The sequence below is a fragment of the Heterodontus francisci genome, chromosome 3 (assembly GCF_036365525.1).
Source record: "Heterodontus francisci isolate sHetFra1 chromosome 3, sHetFra1.hap1, whole genome shotgun sequence".
NCBI lineage: Eukaryota > Metazoa > Chordata > Chondrichthyes > Heterodontiformes > Heterodontidae > Heterodontus > Heterodontus francisci.
In genome coordinates, this window is record NC_090373.1 from 189,855,788 (window position 1) to 189,877,148 (window position 21,361).

Below are 21,361 nucleotides of genomic sequence, written 5' to 3' on the forward strand. Positions count from 1 at the left end.
TGTGCTATTCCAAATAGGCACTGACTTAAGCTGTGGTTGTTGGGTTAGGAGGTGCTTGTTTGTAATCTAACTGTACAAATAAATGCATATGAAAGTGTCTAAAGATTGTCTGCAGTTATAGTCTTCAGCAACTGACTTTCTGAACTATAACATCAGTAGCAGACGAGTTGAGGCAGGAGCGGAGTTTTCAGGGTGGAAGTCAACATGATAGGAGAGGAGAGAAGCAGAGTTAACGTTTCGGGTCAGTGACCCTTCCGAAAGGGTCACTGACCCGAAATGTTAACTCTGCTTCTCTTTTCACAGATGCTGCTAGACCTGCTGAGTGGTTCCAGCATTTCTTGTTTTTATTTCAGATTTCCAGCATCCGCAGTATTTTGCTTTTGTGATAGGAGAGGATATGGAGTCAGAAGCTGAGTGACAATGCAGCACTCTCTAAGTACCGCCCTGAAGTGCCAGCCTAGAATCTCTGGATTGAGGATTGAACCCGCAATTTTCTGACTTAAAGGCAAAATTCCTACCGCTGAGCCAGGGCTTAACATTAAATAGCCCTCTACATGGAAAACATTTCTAAACTTTTGAAAGCTAAACAATGATTTTGCTCACCATTGTTTATCTGGATAAATGCTGTTAGTACATTTTAAATCCTCCATTACTCTTGGATGTTCAGCTGTTTAAATACCAAATGTAGCCTAGTGTAAATTTCTTTTAATGGATATTGTGAGCCTAATGCAAGGAAGACGCAACCGCTCCATAGGAGTTACCAGTTTGAACCCCATCTGGGCTGAGCACTCATAATCTTAGGGAGTGCAGAACTGTCAGCATTGCTGACTTTGAGAGTGAGTTCCCAACTGTCCGTTCTGGTGGTCACTGAAGATCCAATGACACAGCTCAAAGAACCATCCCCATCCCCCCACTCCCAATCAGAGTACCTCTGAATCATTCTTGAGGCGTTTCAACACAACGCTGTTCTAAATATAACAATTATCACAATGGTAGGTTCGGACAGGCGGAACGATTAATCCCCATCTTCAATTTTCAAATGTGTATTCTTAACAGTGTTCGGACTATTATATAACCCCAGATCTGGTTCAGTGAATTTGGACACTACTCCGCATATCTGTCTGTAAAATGTTCTCTCTCATATTTTAATAATCCCTCAGTTTTTGGATCTCTTTGATTACAGTTCATTTTCTTTTTTGGACTGTGGCTCTTTAAACAAATCCATAGGAATGTTGAGCATTAATTAAGGTGTGTATAGACTGAGCCATTACAGCTGGCAATTAACCAGTTTAAACATTCAGTTATTGGATTTCAATTTGGTTATGGTAACTTAACATTTCTGCTTAGAGTCATAGAGAGATACAGCAATGAAACAGACCCTTCGGCCCACCGAGTCTGTGCCGACCAACAACCACCCATTTATACTAATCCTACAGTAATCCCATATTCCCTACCACATCCCCACCTTCCCTCAATTCTCCTACCACCTACCTACACTAGGGGCAATTTACAATGGCCAATTTACTTATCAACCTGCAGGTCTTTGGCTGTGGGAGGAAACCAGAGCACCCGGCGGAAACCCACGCGGTCAAAGGGAGAACTTGCAAACTCCGCACAAGCAGTACCCAGACTGAACCCGGGTCGCTGGAGCTGTGAGGCTGCGGTGCTTCTCCACTTGCTTTCATTGCATTCCAAGATCCCTCTGCCAGCCATTGTGGGTCTGTATATTGAAACCCCATGCAGTTGCTTTATTGAGGTGTAAACGGTCAGCCCTAGTTTTAGTGGCCTATCAGTTGTAGGAACGGGAGTAGGCTGTTCAGCCCCTCGAGCCTGTTCTGCCATTCTATTAGATCAAATACCTCGACTCCATATTTGTTCTACATCATTGTAACCATGCTGTAGGTGTCAAAATGGCTGCAGGCGAGCTGAGCAATCGCAAGAGCTGACTGTTGGGGTGATTAACTGGAGCAGTCCCACACTGCAAGAAGCACCTCCTGTATAAGCCCAATTTTCTTCCTCCTCCTAAAGGTCAACTGGCACGATTTTATGTCACTGGTAGTTCTCCAGCAACTCACCCAAGTGGTGATTCTTTTCAGAAACTTTTCATAATTCTTTTCAAGACAGTGTCAGAAAACCTTTTTTTAAATTCGTTCTTGCATATACAAGTGTTTGAGAAAACTGTGTTTTTGGGACAGAAGGGAAGAAAGTTGTCACTTCTTGAACAATGAGCTGTGGGTTCAAGCCACACATCCTCCCACGCAAAAAAAGTCTTCCATTTAAAATATGAATCTCATTCAAGGTGCTTTTCTACTCGAGAGTCTGCCTTTGTGTTCCTCCCCAAGTTACATCTCCCCACTTTACTTTGCATGTTCTGTTTTTCTCTTGTACTTTCATTTTCTTGTAATATTCCTTATACCTGCTGTGCTCCATAGTATTTCTTATTCTCCAAGTGCCCCAAGAAGATCCTGGAATCATTTTGATGATTTATCATCTAAATATTTTTGCCTTGAATGCTTTTTCCCATTTTCCAGTATGGATTCATAACCTGTGATCTCTTTCAGCCATACAACCCAACTCAACAACAACGTTATATGGCGCCTTTAACATAGTCTGCATTCTCAGGTGGATATAAAGATACTATGGCACTATTTTGAAGGCCACTAGGGGAGTTAACACTTGTATAATAAAAGCAAAATACTGTGGATGCTGGAAATCTGAAATAAAAACAAAGTGCTGGAAATACTCAGCAGGTCTGGCAGCATCTGTGGAGAGAGAAACAGAGAAACGTTTCAGGTCTGTGACCTTGTTAACACCTGTGTCCTGGCCAATAGTTATCCCTCAATCAACATCACTAAAAAAGAGATTATCTGATCATTGCACTCAGTTTGTGGGAGCTTGCTGTGCATACATTGGCTGCTGCATTTCCAACATTACAATAGTGACTATATTTCAAAAATACTTGATTGGCTGTAAAGTGCTTGGGATGGCCTTGGGTCATAAAAGGTGCTAAATGCAAGTATTTCTTTTTTTAAAAATTCATATCCTTTGTCGTTCTGATTCTGGCCTGATGCATTCTTCCCTCTTGCCCAATCGGTGTCTTCAGCTATCATGGCCCTGCATCATGACATTCTCTTTCTGATCCCACCCCCACTTCATGTTGTTATATCTCTCCCCCACCATGAAAAGGGTCCTCAAAACCTGAAAGAAAAACTCAGCAACTTCTTTGAATTTTGTCATCTGTATGTTTTGCTTTATTTCTGCAGAGCTTTTCTAAATGAGGCGAGACATTTTTTTTGTTCTGTCGTTTAGGTTTAATGTACATGCTATTGAAGCACTTGGTGGATCGCTACAACCTGTACTATGCCTATCTGCCTGCCAAACTGGATAAGAAGATTCACTCAGGAGCAGTGAATCAGGTGGTGGCAGCCCCCATCCTGTGCCTGCTATGTCTGCTTTTCTTCTCTACTGTAAGAACAGGTAAGATGTGACAATTTTATGTGTTCCTTTCTTATTTTGTACTTTTCTGCTTCTTCAGCTGTTCCTTCCACCCATTCCTGTCTCCTGTTGTCAACCTTGATTCAGTGGTTAACACTGTTGCCTCCAAGTCAGATAACTGAGTTCAAGTCCCACTCCCACTCCACAAAATCTAGGCTAACACTCTAGTGCAGTACTAAGGGAGTGCTGCACTGTCAGGTGCTGCCTTTCAGATGATAAATTAATCTGAGTCCTTATCTGTTCTTTCAGATGGACTTAAGAGAACCTACAGCACTATTTCAAAGAACAGGGAGTTCTCCCCGTAGTCCTGGCCAATATTTATCCTTCAACCAGCATCACTAAAACAGATATACCAAAGAGTATGGGAAGCAAAAAGGTAATGATCACACTACTGGGGGTGTTCAATACGCCTCCATAGTGAAAGAGAGAGACAGAGGAGCAAATCTGGATAAAAATCAGATGCGCAAGAACTACAGAATGGTGATATTGGGACATTAATTACCCAATATTGATTGCCCCACAAGAGGAAACATCCTCTCTATGTCTACTTTGTCAATCCCCTTAATCATCATATATACCTCAATCCCCTCTCATTCTTCTAAACTCTAAAGTGTAAAGGCCTAAACTGCTCGATCTCTCTTAAGACAAGCCCCCCATTTATTTATTTATTTATTTATTTATTTATTTAGAGATACAGCACTGAAACAGGCCCTTCGGCTCACCAGGTCTGTGCTGACCAACAACCACCCACTTATACTAACCCTACAGTAATCCCATATTCCCTACCACCTACCTACACTAGGGGCAATTTACAATGGCCAATTTACTTATCAACCTGCAAGTCTTTGGCTGTGGATGGATACCTGAGCACCCGGCGAAAACCCATGCGGTCACAGGGAGAACTTGCAAACTCTGCACAGGCAGTACCCAGAATTGAACCCGGGTCGCTGGAGCTGTGAGGCTGCGGTGCTAACCACTGCGCCACTGTGCCGCCCATCTCTGGAATCAATCTAGTGAATCTCCTCTGAACTGCTTCCAATGGAACTACATTATTTCTCAAGTAAGGGGACCAAAACTGTGCGCAATACTCCAGGTGTGGTCTCACCAATGCCTTGTACAGTTGCAGCAACACTTCCCTACTTTTATACTCTATTCCTGTAGCATAAATGCCAAAATTCCATTTGCCTTCCTTATCACCTGCTGTACCTGCAAACTAGTTTTCTGCAGTTCATGCACGAGGACACCCAGATCCCTCTGCACCGAAGCACTCTGAAGTTTCTCTCCATTTAGATAATTTGCCTTTCTATTCTTCCGACCGAAATGGATAACCTCACACTTATCCACGTTAAAATCCATCTGCCAGATTTTGTCCCATTTATCTAATCTATCCACATCCATTTGTAGATTTCTTATTTCTTTATTGCAACTTACTGTCCCACCTATTTTAGTGTCATCTGCAAATTTGGCTATAGTTCCTTCTATCCCTGCATCCAAGTCATTTATATAGATTGTAAATAGTTGGGGCCCGAGGACTGAACCCTGTGGCACCCCAATTAGTTACATCTTGCCAACCAGAAAAAGACTCATTTATCCAGACTCTCTGTTTTCTGTTGGTTAACCAACCCTCTATCCAAGCTAATAAATTGCCCCTAACCCCATGTGATCTTACCTTGTGTATTAAACCTAGAATTCTTCTGGCATGTAAATAATAAAAGGGTGGTAGGAGGCAGCATGAGGCTTATTAGGGACAAAGGGTGAGACAAGCTTAAAGGCACAGGGCAAGGCTGGAATACTGAATGAGCACTTTGTATCAATGTTTAGAGAAGAAGAAGATGCTCTCAAAATATCAGTGAAAGCAGAGATGGTAGAGGTAATGGATAGAGTGAAAATTGATGGCCAGTCTTTCCAGTACATCCTGCCTCTAATTAGAGTGGATTAGTTTCCTGGTCCGGATGATTGGATAATCATCCAATCTTCCCTAGATATGGGGGAGGTGTCAGAGGATTGGTAAGTTGAAAATATGAAACCCTTATTCAAGAAAGGGTATAAGGACATTCCTAGTAACTACAGGCCAGTCAGTTTAACGTCAGTGGTGGTAAGGTTTTAGAAACAATCAGGGAAAAGATCAACAGGCACATGGAAAGATTTGGGTTAACTCAGGAGAACCAGCATGGATTTGTCAAAGGCTTGACTAATCTAATTGAATTTTTTGATGAAGTAACAGAGGGTTGGTGAAGGGAATGCAGTGGATGTTGTCCATATGGATTTTAAGAAAGCTTTTGACAAAGTACCACATAAAAGGCTGGTTAACAAAATTGATGTTTGTGGAATAGGAGGATCAGTGTCAGCTTGAATAAAAAAATTGGCTTAAAGACAGAAAACAGTGAGTTGTGGTAAATGGTCATTTTTCAGTTGGGAGGATGGTATGCAGTGGAGTTGCCCAAGGTTCAGTGCTAGCACCACTGTTTTTTTTGATGTATTTAAATCACTGTTAACCAATATGCTCACCACATGTGGCAAATAGGCCACAGACATGTTGCGAATTGATGCTGTTCATTTTTAGAGCCACATAATACTGAGTTTTGATAAAGTTACAATGATGGGTATGAGTAAGGATGTCACTCACTAGACTACTGTTTTGAGCATTGAAGAATCAATCACGGTGTGAGACAGGAGTCACATATTGGTCAGACCACGACTATGTTTATCAGAATATAGTTCAGGTGCCGGGTTTCTAGTGACCTGGAAGCTGAATGGCCACTTACTCAATGAAACAAGAAAAATAGTTCACCCTTTGTTAACTTCTCTATTCCTGTTCTGTCTGGGTGCTTTTAAATGACAATACATTTAGATCTATGGGATCGCTCTGTGAAAGAAGGGCCGGCCTTGAAAATTTTCTTGGAGTCTAGTGACACAAGGAATGCTAACTGAAGAACTTGGTTTTGCTTAACTGTTAGTGATTTTCACAAAACAATTGAGGTAAGTGAGCGACAGTACTGCATGGCTACCAATGAAGGTTAAAAGGTGCAATTTTGGCAAGCTGGGGCGGTGCAGTACCAGCCAGATGTGTTCAGGCTTCATCTTAATAGATCTATTGAAACAAGGAATTGAAAGGAATAGGACAGTATTGGTTTAAAAGGATAAATTACGGGAGGTGGCCCATGAGCCAAAGGTCTATTAAATGTCTACACCCAATGTTCAGAGTACAGCAACCAATATGTAAAGATCTGTCAATTTCTTTTCCACTCCTTGAGTCTCCTGATATATCAATTCTGATAAAATGAGACAGTTTACTCTTAACGAAATTTTGTTTTTCAAATAAACTGGAGCACACTTCCAGAAACGAACACTTCAGTTAACAGTTAAGGGGAGGGGATGGCGTAGTGGTATTGTCACTGGACTAGTGACCCAGGATATTGCTCTGGGGACATGGGTTTGAATCCCACCATGACAAAGTGTAATTTGAAATCAATTGATAAAATCTGGAATTAAAAAGCTAGTCTAATGATGGCCATGAAACCATTGTTTGTTGTAAAAACCCATCTGGTTCACTAATCCCCTTCAGTGAAGGAAATCTGCTGTCCTTACCTGGTCTGGCCGACATGTGACTCCAGACCCACAGCAATGTGGTTGACTCTTAAATGCCCTCTGAAATAGCCTAGCAAGCCACTCCGTTGTATCAAACTGCTGCAAAGTTGATCAGGAATGAAATCGCACGAACCACCCGGCATCGACCTAGGCACTGGAAATGACAACTGCCAACCCAGCCCTGTTGACCCCGCAAAGTCCTCCTGACTAATATATGGGGGCTTGTGCCACAGACTAGCCAAGCAACAGCCTGACATAGTCATACTCATGGAATCATACCTGACCCCGACACCACCATCACTATCCTGGCAGCGGTTACAAGCCTAGCCTGTCCAACCTTTCCTCATAAGACAACCTGCCCATTCCAGGTATTAGTCTAGTAAACCTTCACTGAACTGCTTCCAACGCGTTTACATCCTTCCTTGAATAAGGAGACCAATACGGCACTCAGTACTCCAGATGTGGTCACACCAATGCCCTGTATAACTGAAGCATAACTGAAGGGGTGGCGCAGTGGTTAGCACCGCAGCCTCACATCTCCAGCGACCCGGGTTCAATTCTGGGTACTGCCTGTGAGGAGTTTGCAAGTTCTCCCTGTGTCTGCGTGGGTTTTCTCCGGGTACTCCGGTTTCCTCCCACATGCCAAAGACTTGCAAGTTGATAGGTTAATTGGCCATTATAAATTACCCATAGTATAGGTAGGTGATAGGGAAATATAGGGACAGGTGGGGATGTGGAAGAAATATGGAATTAGTGTAGGATTAGTAAAAATGGGTGGTTGATGGTCGGCACAGACTCGGTGGGCCGAAGGGCCTGTTTCAGTGCTGTATCTCTAAACTAAACTAAACATAACCACCTACTTCTGTGTTCAATTCCCCTTGCAATAAACAATAATTCTATTAGCTTTCCTTATTACTTACTGAACCTGCATACTAACTTTTTGTGACTCATGCGCTAGGACACTCAGTTCCCTCTTCATCTCAGAGCTCTGCAATATGCTTTTTTATTCTTCTTGCCAAAATGGACAGTTTCACATTTTCCCACTTTATTTGCCAGATCTTTGCTCACTCACTATATCCCTTTGCAGCCTCCTTATGTCCTCTTCACAACTTTCTTTCCTACCTATCTTTGTCTCATCAGCAAATTTAGCAACCATACCTCCGGTCCCTTCAACCAAGTCATTTATATAAATTGTAAAAAGTTGAGGCCCCAACACTGATCCCTGCGACACACCACCCATTACATCTTGCCAACCAGAAAATGACCCATTTATGCCTACTCTCTGTTTCCTGTTCGCATGCCAATATGTTATCCCCTACACCATGAGCTTTTTATTTTCTGCAATAACCCTTAATGTACCTTATCAAATGCCTTCTGGATATATAAGTACAATACATCCACCCATTCCCCTTTATCCACAGCACCGGTTACTGCTTCAAAGAACTCCAATAAATTGATTTCCCTTTAACAAAGCCATATTGACTCTGCCTGATTTGCCTTGAATTTTTCTAAGTGCCCTGCTATAATGTCTTTAGTAGCTTCTAACATTTTCCTTAAGACAGATGTTAAACTAACTGGCCTGTAGTTTCCCGCTTTCTGTCTCCCCTTTTTGAATCGCTTTTCTAATCTAATGGAACCTTCCCCGAATCTAGGGAATTTTGGAAAATTAAAACCAACGCATCAATTATCTCACAAGCCATTTCTTTTAGGACCCTAGGATGAAATCCATCACGACCTGGGGACTTGTCAGCCTGCAGCTCCATCAATTTGCTCAGTACCACTTCCCTGGTGATTGTAATTTTCTTGGGTTCCTCCCTGTCTTCCATTTCCTGATTCACAGCTATTTCTGGGATGTTACTTGTATCTTCTGTAGTGAGGACCGATGCAAAATACCTGTTCAATTCATCTGCTGTCTCATTTTCCCAATTATTAATTCCCAAGATTCACTTTCTATAACACTTTTAAATATCTATAGAAACTCTTACTATTTGTTTTTATGTTTCTAGCAAGCTTTCTCTTGTACTTTAGTTTTTCCCCTCCTTATCAATCTTTCAGTCATTCTTTGTGTTTTTATGTTCTGTCCAATCTTCTGACCTGTCACGCATCTTTGTGCAATTATATGCTTTTTCTTCAAGTTTGGTACTATCTTTAACTTTTATAGTTAACCACAGTTAGTGGGTCCTTCCCATGGAATTTTTCTATCTCAGAATGTATCTATTCTGTGTACTCTGAAAGATCCCCTTAAATGTCTGCCACTGCATCTCTATTGACCTATCCCTTAACCTAATTTGCCAGTTCACTTTAGTTAGCTCTGCTTTCATGTCCTCATAATTGCCGTCGTTTAAATTTAAAAGACTAGTCTTGGACCCATTCTTCTCTCCCTCAAAGTGAATGTAAAATTCAATCATATTATGATCGCTGCTACCCAGGGGCACCTTCACTATGAGGCTATCAATTAATCTTATCTCATTGAACAATACCAGGTCTAGTATAGCTTGCCGTCTGGTTGGCTCCAGAACATGATGTTCTAAGAAACTATCCCGAAAACATTCTTTGAACATTCTATGAACTCCCCATTTAGGCTACCTCTGCCCGTCTGATTTTTCCAGTCTATATGTAGATTGTTGAAATCCCCCATGATTATCGCCGTACCTTTCTGACAAACTCCCATAATTTCTTCCTTTATACTATATCCTACTATGTGATCACTGTTAGGGGGCCTATACACCACTCCCACGAATGACTTGCCTTTATCATTTCTCATCTCGACCCAAACTGCTTCCACATCCTGGTTTCATGAACTTAGGTCATCCCTCTCTAATACCATCATTAATTAACAGAGCCACACCTCCACCTTTTCCTAGCTTCCTGTCCTTCCTAAATGTCATGTACTCCTGCAATGTTCAGGTCCCAATCTGTCATCCTGCAGCCATGTCTCTGTAATGGCTATCAGATCGTACTTATTTATTTCTATGTGCACTATCAGTTCATCTGTTTTGTTTCGAATGCTATGTGCATTCAGATACAGAGCCTTTAGTTTTGTCCTTTTATTATTTTTGTAACGTCTAACCTTGACTGCTGATTTAGTCAGCTTGAGCTTCATAAATAGGGGTATTGAGAACAAAAACAGGGAAGTTATGGTGAACCTTTATAAAGCTCTGGTTAGGCCGCAACTAGAGTATTGCATCCCGTTCTGGTCACTACACTTTAGGAAGGATGTGAGAGTTCTTGAGAGGGTGCAAAGGAGATTTACCAGAATGGTTCCAGAGATGGAGGATTTTAGTTACAAGATTAGGTTGGAGAAGCTGGGAGCAAGGTGATTGAGGGAAGATTTGATAGAGGTGTACAAGATTATGATTGGCTTAGATAAGGTAGGCAAAGAAGAACTGTTCCCATTAGTTGATGGTACAAGGGCTAGGGGGACACAGATTTAAGGTTTTGGGCATGAGATGCTTAGGGCAATGAGAGGAAGAACTTCTTTTACGCAGAGAGTGGTGATGACCTGGAAATTGCCTCCTGCAAGGGTGATGGAAGCAGAGACAATGAATGATTTCGAAAGGAAATTGGATGGGCACTTGAGGGAAATAAACTTACAGGGCTATAGGGATAGAGCCAGCATGGACCCGATGGGCTGAATGGCCTCCTTTGCCATAATTATTTCAAAAGTAAAATAATGCAGATTCTGGAAATCTAAAATTAAAAACAAATGCTGGAAATACTGAACAGGTCTGGCAGCATCTGTGGACAGACAATCAAAATTAATATTTCAGGTTGATGGCCTTCCATCAGACTTTTGATGTTTCCCTCTCCTCCTGCTTTTCCTTTCTCCAATTTTTGGATTTAAGTATATCTAAATTATTGTAGTGGTGCAGTGGTTATGTTACTGACTAATAATTCAGAGGCCTGGTCTAATAGTCCAGAGAACGCGAATTCAAATCCTATTGTGGGATGTTGAGAATTTTTTTTAAATCTGGCAATGGTATTGGTAAAAATGACAGTGAAGCATCAGATTGCAGTTAAAACCCTAACTGGTTCATTACTGCCCTTTAGGGAATGAAACCTGCCCTCCTTACGCAGTCTGTGTCGCTAATTGTGACCACTATAAGGACATAGTTGTAAACAGCACAAGTCACATCCCTGACTGTGCATCTGATGCTGTGATTCACTTCTGGCTGCATCTAAGACTAGTTCAGCGATTCTTTGCTTGGTTCCTATCCACTGAGTTTGATGTACAAGTCATGTCCAATTTGTTTGCACACTTCACAAAGAGTACTGATCAGTGAAAGCTGAACACAGACACTCATCATAAGTGTAGTGTAATTTAGTCTCGCAAATACTCCTAATCCTCAAATCATTCACTATAGTGAGACTACAGCATACTCCATCATATCCTTGATGTCTTCTGCCTGTATTCTAAATTGCACCGGTTCCCGCTCATCCTTCATCCCAGTCTGGCAATGTCTCAGTTTTAAAATGCTCATTCTTCTGTTCAAATGCCTTCATGCCTCACCCCTCCCTGAGTTGAATCCTCTTTCAGCCCTACAACCATCTGAGATTTCTGCACTCCTCCAATTCTGGCTTTGTGGGCATCCCAGATTTTCATCGCTGCACCATTGGCAGCCGTGCCTTCCGCAACCTCGGCCCTGAACTTTGGAATTCCTTCCCTAAACACTCTGCCTCTGTCTCCTCCTTAAGACCTATCTCTTTGGCCAAGCTTTTGATCACCCCTGTCCTAATATCTATTTATGTAGCTCAGTGACCGTGTTTGTCTGAGAGCACACCGTGAAGTGCCTTGGGATGTTTTACTGCATTAAAGATGCTATATAAATGCGAGTTGTTTGCTGTTGATGTTGGAGATTCAATTTGTCATTAACCAATATTCCCAATAACTATCTTTTGTATGCAGGATTCTTAGCTGCTACGTCCATGTTTACATTCATTGTGCTGGTGGTCACTATCATTATCTGCCTGTCTCATGTCTGTTTTGGCCATTTCAAATACCTCAGTGCTCATAACTATAAGGTAAGTCACATTTTGCTATCTAGATCCTGTGTCTATGGTATGCTAATGGGTAACCTTGTGGCATTTGCATGGTCATTATGTTCAGCTGTTGACCTGGCCTGTCCCTTTAAGGCTACTGCATAAATACTGGCCATTTGGAAATGGACTAAACACGGCAACTTGGGTACCATGGCTGTTAATGAACCTTTGGGTCGGTTGCAAGGCACTTATAATTGTTCATAACATTCTTGCCCCTCGTACTTTCCTCACCAACAGCAGTTAGTCCCAAATTGAGTTCAGGATTCACAAGTATTCAACTTCGTGACCTTAAAGGCAAAGCCATGTCAGTAGCAGAACAATACATTGTGTGTTAGATGGTATAGCCTGCTTGTCACTGTAAAGCAATATATTATTGGAGTTGGTGAACAATGTAAAGGGAGATGTGCTGATTTTTCTTTTCGTTGCTTCCCACAACTTCCCTGCTGTACAACTCCCTTGCCTTATTGTCTGGTTGAAGGATTAAGTGTGTAGCTATCCTCCTACCAGGCCTCTTAAGAATGCTGCTCAGTAATAGGACCTCATAAGGTTCTGCAAGAGTGGCTCAAAGAAAGCTGGATCTCCTGCCACTATTACTTTGTTTTTAAACTATTTTTCCTTCCTCTTCCTGAAATTGTCAACTCCATGTGCAACTCTATAGGTGCCCTTGTGGGACCTTTCCTAGTCCAGCTTCCCAACTGTAGGGATGCTGAGGCCAATTGTAATGCTGTTGGCTGCTACCTGCTAATTCACTAGAGACCAGCAATGAACCCTGGAGTCTTCACGATACTTGCCACTGTAAAGATGGCCCTTCCTCTGCTGAAAGAATTGCTTCTTGTTGAGGTAAAGTCTATATGCTCTGATAGTCCTCTGATATTTCACACCAGTGCCCACTCATGTGTGAACTTAGGGAGTGAAAATGCCAGCAGACTCTATTCAACCAAAAAAGGGCATTATATCCTGTCCTTGTGAAACTTGCCTGCACCTCATTTACCAGCAGAGGATCACTGAACAGTGATCGGGAATGGGAGCTCTTACTGATTTATGTATTTTTTTTTGTTGTACTTCCTTTCCCCTGCCTTCTGGCCCAGGAGCATGAAAGTTAATTGTAGAGCCATTACTGAGATCCGTTAACACCATGTACTTTGAAGGAGGATAAATTAAGTCTCCTAGTTGCAATATTGGTAAGATGAGCCTTGGCAGGTTTTTTTTGATTAATTGTGGAGCCTGTACTCAGTTTAGATAACACCATGTACTTTCAAGGAAGAAGAATTAAGTCTCCTGGATACAATATTGGTAAGATGAGCCTTGCCAGGTTTATTTTTCATTTGTAGATAATATAACTGTTGAAAATGTTGATTTTCAGCAACCCTCCATTCCAGCAGATACTATAAGTACGGAGGACGAATCCTGTTACAGGACACTGGTAATTCTCACCATGTGGTGTTTGGGAATTAACTTTGACTAATTTATATTAATCATCCTTAAAGATCATGGTAATTCATAATCAAATTGAAAACCTTGATAACTCAATTTGCATGCAGGGGTCTTTTTCCTATCATTTCAATTCACTCTTCTCTAGGTGAAGGATATCAATTTGGGCAATATTTTGTCCTCTGTCGCCATCGGGTTTTTCCTCAGAATGATCTAATGTGGGTTTAGGTGAGGCATCCAAATTACGTAAGCAGTATGCAACCTTGAGGCACTGGCAATACAGCTTACAAAGGGCTGGTTTTAGCACTCGGCGTGTTGATGGACAAATGCATTAAAAGCAACTTGCGGTGTATGCAAATTAATGGAAACTTTGACTTAAGCATTCAACATATGTAGCTCAGCAGCGCATGAGGACAAAATAGAACTGGAGACACTCCAAAACTCCTAATTTACCCTAGCCTCAACTGCAGCCTCAAAAGAGTGCTTCCTAGTGCATCGATGTGATTTTTCCATTTCACACACTAGCCATCTCAGTAAAATTATTGCCCACAAGATTTGATTTTGGTAGATTTTTTTTTAAGGAAAGAGTATTGAGGGTTATGGAACCAAGTTGCTTAGATGGAAATAAGATACAGACCAGCCATGATCTAACTGAATGGTCTACTCATGTTTCTATGTTCCTGGAAGCGAGAATGAAACTATTTCAAATTAATTTCATTTCACATAGAACACTTAGAACACAGAGTCAACAGAGAGGAGATTTTGATCACATCTGGCCTGCATAGATTCAAGCACAGGTTTAAAAAAAAAAATCTAACCAGCCCTATTGATCTGCTCCAAATCATCAAGTAATGGCTGGAGCAACAACTTTTCACCAATCCCCTGCTCACCAGTGCTGAGCACAGCTTCCATCAGAATGTCTCCGCTAAAGAGCCCATCACAATTTTGGCTGAAACATGGACAAGAGCTGAAGAGAAGTGAGAGAAGTTGCCCTCATCTTCAAAGTGGTATTCAACCAAATAGTTAACACCAAGGAGTCCTAACCAAACTAAAATCATTGATGTCAAAGGGAAAACCATTAACTGGTTGGAGTCGTACATGACACAGGTGGTCATTGGAAGCCAGTCACCACAGCCCAGGATATCATTGGAGGAGTTTCTCAGGAAAACTTTCTCAGCCCAACCATCCTCAGCTGCTTTATTGATGACCTTCACTCTGTCACAAGATCAGGAGTGGATCTGTGTTTACTGGCGATTCCACAGTGTTTATCTCCAATCGCAACTCTGGTAATAAGGCAGCTGATGCCACACTACCGCAGAACTTGTCTTGTGCTGCTATTTTCATCACCTTAAGTGCCAGGTAAAGGCACCAAATTCTGGGGGTTACGAGTAACGTGAAGCTAGACCAGCCAAATCAGGACACAGGCTACAAAAGCAACGCAGAAACTGGTACTCTGTCATGTGTGGCTCAATTCCTGAATGTTCAAAGTCTCTACCATCTACCTGAGTCAGGAATACGATGGAATACTCAACTCCTCAGTATGGATGCACTTGCAAAAATATTCGGAAAATTCGATACCATCCAGGATACAGCAGTTCCCCTGATTGGTGCCCGTTCCACTGGACTCAATATTCACCCTGTCCAACACCAGACCACTGTGGCTGCATTGTGTATTGTATAATGGATGTACTAAAGCAACTCACCAAGGTTACTTTGACAGCACCTCTCCTGAAAATTCTTGTGGGAAAGACGAGCAGCAATGTCACAGGAGCATCATCAGCTCCAGTTCCACTCCAAATCACACACCATCATGACTTAGACATGTCATTTTTTTTTTATTATTGCCTCTGGGTCAGAAACCTGGAATTCCCTATTTAACATCATTGTGGGAGTGCAATCATAAGCATTGCAGCTGCACTTCAAAGTCAGTGCCCACCACCATGACCACCTCAGGGTAGTTCAGGATGAGCAATAAATGTCATGGGGATTGTGGGCCTATTAGGACAGATGCCGAAGAGACTATAATAGTTAATAAAAATGGCAATAAAAGCAAGAAATGCTGGAAATACTCAGCAGGTCTGGCAGCATTTGTGGAGAGAGAAACAGAGTTAATGTTTCAGGTCAGTGACCTTTCATCAGAACTGCACTAAAAATGGCAGGCTTGTTAAATAAGTACTGTGAATCCATTTTCAAAGTGGAGGGAGCAAACAAAATACCAGCAGTACATGGGAACTTAAAAATAAGTCAAGAGGAGGAACTTTGTTTATTAAATATGGTAATGGAAAAAGTAATGGCACTTAAGGTAGACAAGTCTCCAGGACCTGATGGTTTTCACCCAGGGTACGAAAGGAATAGGGGAGGAAGTTGCACATGCAGTAGTCATAGTTGCAGTTTTCAAAGCTTCCTACATTCAGAAATTATGCCTTTGGATTGAAAAATTGCAAATGTCATTCCTTATTTGTGATGGGTGGAAAAGGAAAAACAGGTAATTATAGACAGTTTAACGTAAGTTATGGGGAAGTTACAGGAATCCTATCAGAGACAGAGAACTTGGACAAGTATCAATTGATCAAAGGTATGGATTTGAAAATGGGAGGTCATATCTAGCTAATCTGGTTGAATATTTTGAGAAGTTCACTAGCATGGTGGATAGAGGAGAATCTGTGGATGTTGTCTATATGAAAGACACTTGATAAAGGTTCTTCCCAAGGAATTATTAGCAAAAGTTAGGGCACAGGGAATTAGTAGTAAACTGTGACATGGGTTGGCAAATAGAAGAGAGTAGAGGTAAAGTTTGTTCTCTGACAGCATGTGACAAGTGGCGCTCTCCAGAAACCTATACTGGGGCTTCAGATTTTCAACATGTATATCAGTGACTTGGATGAGTAATAGAGAGTTGTATATCCAAGTTTGCAGATGATGAGAGAGACAATAATTGTGTAGATGGGAGCTGGACAAAAAGATATAGACAGACTAAGTGAATGGGGAAAATTGTGGTAGATGGAGTTTGTGAAGTGTGAAACCATCCACTTTGGATTTGAGAAACACTCATCAGAATTTTTTTTTACTCATTCATGGGGTGTGGGCGACGCTGGCCAGGCCAGCATTTATTGCTCATCCCTAATTGCCCTTGGTGGTGAGCTGCCTTCTTGAACCGCTGCAGTCCATGTGAGGTAGGTACACCCACAGTGCTGTTAGGAAGGGAGTTCCAGGATTTTGACCCAGTGACTGAAGGAACGGCGATATAGTTCCAAGTCAGGATGGTGTGTGAGTTGCAGGGGAACTTGCAGGTAGTGATGTTCCCATGTATTTGCTGCCCTTGTCCTTCCAGTTGGTAGAGGTTGCAGGTTTGGAAGGTGCTGTCTAAGGAGCCTTGGTGCATTGCTGCAGTGCGTCTTGTAGATGGTACACACTGCTGCCACTGTGCGTCGGTGGTAGATGGGGTGCCAATCAAGCGGACTGCTTTGTTCTGGATGGTGTTGAGCTTCTTGAGTGTTGTTGGAGCTGCACCCATCCAGGCAAGTGGAGAGTATTCCATCACACTCCTGACTTTGTCTTGTAGATGGTGGACAGGCTTTGGGGAGTCAGGAGGTGAGTTACTTAATGGTGAGAGACTGGGAGCTGTGAGGAGCAGAGGGATTTGTGTGCCCATGTGCAGGTGCAAAATGTAATCAAAAAGGCTAATGGAATAGAACATAGAACAGTACAGGCCCTTCAGCCCACGATGTTGTGCTGAACCTTTAACCTACTCTAAGATCATACTACCTACATACCCTTCATTCTACTATCATCCATGTACCTATCCAAGAGTCGCTTAAATGTCCCTAATGTATCTGCTTCTACTACCACCGCTGGCAGTGCATTCCACGCACCCACCACTCTCTGTGTAAAGAACCTACCTCTGACATCTCCCCGGAACCTTCCTCCAATCACCTTAAAATTATGTCCCCTGGTGATGGCCCTTTCCGCCCTGGGAAAAAGTCTCTGGCTATCCACTCTATCTATGCCTCTCATCATCTTGTACCCCTCTATCAACTCACCTCTCATCCTTCTTCATTCCAATGAGAAAAGCCCTAGCTCCCTCAACCTTTCTTCGTAAGACATGCCCTCCAGTCCAGGCAGCATCCTGGTAAATTTCCTCTGCACCCTCTCTAAAGCTTCCACATCCTTCCTATAATGAGGTGACCAGAACTGAACACACTATTCCAAGTGTGGTCTAACCAGGGCTTTATAGAGCTGCAGCATAACCTCGCGGCTCTTAAACTCAATCCCCCCTGTTAATGAAAGCCAACACACCATACGCCTTCTTAACAACCCTATCAACTTGGGTGGCAACTTTGAGCGATCTATGGACATGGACCCCAAGATCCCTCCACACTACCAAGAATCCTGTCTTTAAGCCTGTATTCTGCATTCAAATTCGACCTTCGAAAATGAATCACTTCACACTTTTCCAGGTTGAACTCCATCTGCCACTTCTCAGCCCAGCTCTGCATCCTGTCAATGTCCCGTTGCAACCTACAACAGCCTTCCACACTATCCCCAACTCCAGCAACCTTCGTGTCATCGGCAAGCTTGCTAACCCAGCCTTCCACTTCCTCATCCAAGTCATTTATAAAAATCACAAAGAGCAGAGGTCCCAGAACAGATCCCTGCGGAACACCACTGGTCACCGAGCTCCAGGCTGAATACTTTCCATCTACTACCACCCTCTGACTTCTATGGGTCAGCCAATTCTGTATCCAGACAGCCAAATTTCCCTGTATCCCATGCCTCCTTACTTTCTGAATGAGCCTACCATGGGGAACCTTATCAAACGCCTTGCTAAAATCCATATACACCACATCCACTGCTCTTCCTTCATCAATGTGTTTTGTCACATCTTCAAAGAATTCAATAAAGAATGTTGGTATTTATCTCAAGGGGGCTAGATGACAAAACTGAAGAGGTGATGCTTCATTTCTACAGAGGGTACAGTGCAAATACACCAGAATTTATACCAGGACTTAAAAGGAGGTGTTGCATAATCATGGACTATATTCTCTTGAGCTTCGAAAATAGAGGTATTTTAAACGATTGAGCAATTTGATATGTTACATACAAGAAAACAATTTCTTCTGATGAGAGAATCCAGAACAAGAGGGCATACTTTTAAAATTAGAGCTGGGCCAGTCAACATCGAAATCAGGAAGCACTTATTCGGCACAAAGGGTAGTGGAGATCTGGAAATTGTTCCCTGAAAGGTTGGGGATGCTGGGTAAATGTAACTTTTAAGATCGATAGATTTTTATTAGGTTATCGAGGGATATGATGAGTTAATGGAGTTGAGGTACAGATCAGCCATAATCTAATTGAATGGTAGAACAGGCTCAAGGGGTTGAATGGCCTACTGTTCCTACGCTCCTAAATGCGTCCTTGCCATATTAGTCACATCCCAAGAGAAGTTTTTATTTGTGTACTCACCAACTGCAGGAATGCGATGGAATACTCTCCGCTTGCCAGATTGGTTGCAGCCACAACTACACTCGGGAAGCTCAACACCATCTAGGACAAAGTCCATGTAGTTGGTACCTCTGGCATTGAACTCTATATCCATCACTGATGCATTGTGGCCGCAGTGTATACTATTTGCAGGATGTCTAAAGCAATTCACCAACCTTACTTCAACAATACATCACTGAGAAGGTCAGAGAAACAACATCATGGGAACACCGCAGCTCCCGGTTCCTCTACAAGTCTCACAGCATAATGACTCCATTCCTTCCTTCGTCCATAGTTGATATCCTGGAATTCCTCATTTAACACCATTATCACCATCATGGAAGCGCCATAACCAGAAGAACTGTGTCAGCTCAAGGAGCAACTCTGGGCAATGAGCGATAAAAACGGAAAATGTTGGAAATACTCAGCATGTCTGGCAGCATCTGAAGAAAGAAACATTTCAGGTCAATGACCTTGCATCAGAACTGGGAAAAAATAGAAATGTAATAGATTTTAAGTAGGTCAAACGGGAGAAGGTGGAAGAAGAACAAAAGAGAAGGTCTGGGATAGGGCAGAAGACAGGCAACATTAAATGACGAGTTGCTGCTGCAGAGCCAAAGGGAGTAGTAATGGAGCAAATAATCTTGTTTTTCTCTTGTTTTTGCTTCTGGACAGCAGCTGTTCATTATTCTGCCATTGATACCTCCTCTGGACACACCTCTTGTTTCTTTACTTGTCCCTTTGGTTCTGCCCCACTCTTCTGTCCCTTAATGTCTTCTGCCCTATCACAGGGCTTCCCTTTTGTTCTTTTTCTGCCTCCCCCATTTGAACTACTTAAAACCTATTACATTTCTAACTTTTCCCAGTTCTGATGAAAGGTCATCGGCCTGAAATGTTAACCCTGTTTCTCTCTCCAAAGATGCTGCCAGACCTGCTGAATATTTCCAGCATTTTCTGTTTTAATTTCAGATTTCCAGCATCTGCAGTATTTTGCTTTTGTCCAGGCAGTGGGGGATTGGTTAAAAAAAGTGTCTTGGCAGCATTACTGAAATCCTGCACTACCCAAAGTGAAAGGATGGAATGTGAACCTGCAGCACCCCCCAGTGGTGCTCTCTGACTCTGTAGTTCATTTAGTGGAAGTTACCAAGGTATTTTTTCCATCTCTGCAGTTGATAGAAGTCCAGCAGGAGTATTCAAACCATTTATATCCATGTAGTTGCTGAATTAGCATGGATGGGAGAGGTGGGGAGAGAGCAGCAGGCAAGGTGTCAAGAGTGGAAATGTGAGGATACATGAATATTCTGGAGGTTTGATCGAATGAAGATCAAGGGATAGTGATGTAGAAGATTCACAGGTCAGCATGATGGGAGTAGGCATGCTTCTGGCAAAGTGTGGGTTTGTTCTTTGTGTTGAGAGATTTCTGGGTTGGAGAATTTTTTTTTGTAAATAGAGATGAAAGACTTATGAACGTTGATCTCACTTTCAGATTGATCGTAGTGAAGTGGATGGTGCTGCTGAAACTAATGGACAACGGGAAAGCACTTCATCTCCACCAAAAGTTACAGTAAGTTATCCTTTCATATGTAATTATATATCAGTTGTAATTGCAGTGCATTACTGTCACAGTTTCAGCAGTGAAAGGTTGAATACTTTGGCTTGTTCAGGGTCTCAGTTTTAGGAGTATTGTCTCAATTAATTCCAGTTGGTGGCACACTCTCTGAGCTAGGAGGAGGTTGTGGGTTCATGCTCCACACCAAGACCTGAGCTAATAATCTAAACTGACATTCCAGTACTTCATGTGCAGTTTAATACTCCACTGGTGCTCGTTCTGCAATCCAGGAACAGGGTAATTATCACTGACAGTGGCATAATATATAGCTGTCTCACCCACCAGTTTGATATTACAGTCCGTTAACTCCTGCTGCTACAAAAGTTCCTGCACAGCTTTTCAAGATTTTCTTTTAACTGAGAGCAGAATTAAACCAGTGCTTCTCTTTTTGTTAAATTTCTTTGTGCCCTGTGTAAAGTGTCATTCCTGTTATGCTGGTCAAAACTTGGGTTCCATAGTTTACAGCGGAGAATGAAGCCAATCATCTATTGTCTCTGTCCGATGAAGGGTCACTGACCCGAAACGTTAACTCTGCTTCTCTTTTCACAGATGCTGCCAGACCTGCTGAGTGAATCCAGCATTTCTTGTTTTTGTTTCAGATTTCCAGCATCCGCAGTATTTCGCTTTTATCTATTGTCTCTATTATGTCTGTCTTCTCGAACAACCTGAAAGGAGCACACTGCCACATCCCTTTTATAGTCCTGTATCTTCCTCTGC

General features: G+C 42.2%; 1 protein-coding gene across 6 annotated transcripts in view; it reads left to right on the forward strand.

The window, feature by feature from the left end:
• LOC137365261 (CSC1-like protein 2) overlaps positions 1 to 21,361 on the forward strand; it is a 302,640-nt gene that overhangs the window by 276,531 nt on the left and 4,748 nt on the right. For 5 of the 6 annotated variants that reach the window (XM_068027917.1, XM_068027916.1, XM_068027920.1 and 2 more), the window contains 4 exons: positions 3,310 to 3,477; positions 11,990 to 12,105; positions 13,487 to 13,546; positions 20,522 to 20,599. In XM_068027917.1, the coding sequence (XP_067884018.1) occupies positions 3,310 to 3,477; positions 11,990 to 12,105; positions 13,487 to 13,546; positions 20,522 to 20,599 (422 nt within the window). The remainder of the gene's footprint in view (positions 1 to 3,309; positions 3,478 to 11,989; positions 12,106 to 13,486; positions 13,547 to 20,521; positions 20,600 to 21,361) is intronic. The other variant, XM_068027921.1, reaches the window with a different exon arrangement.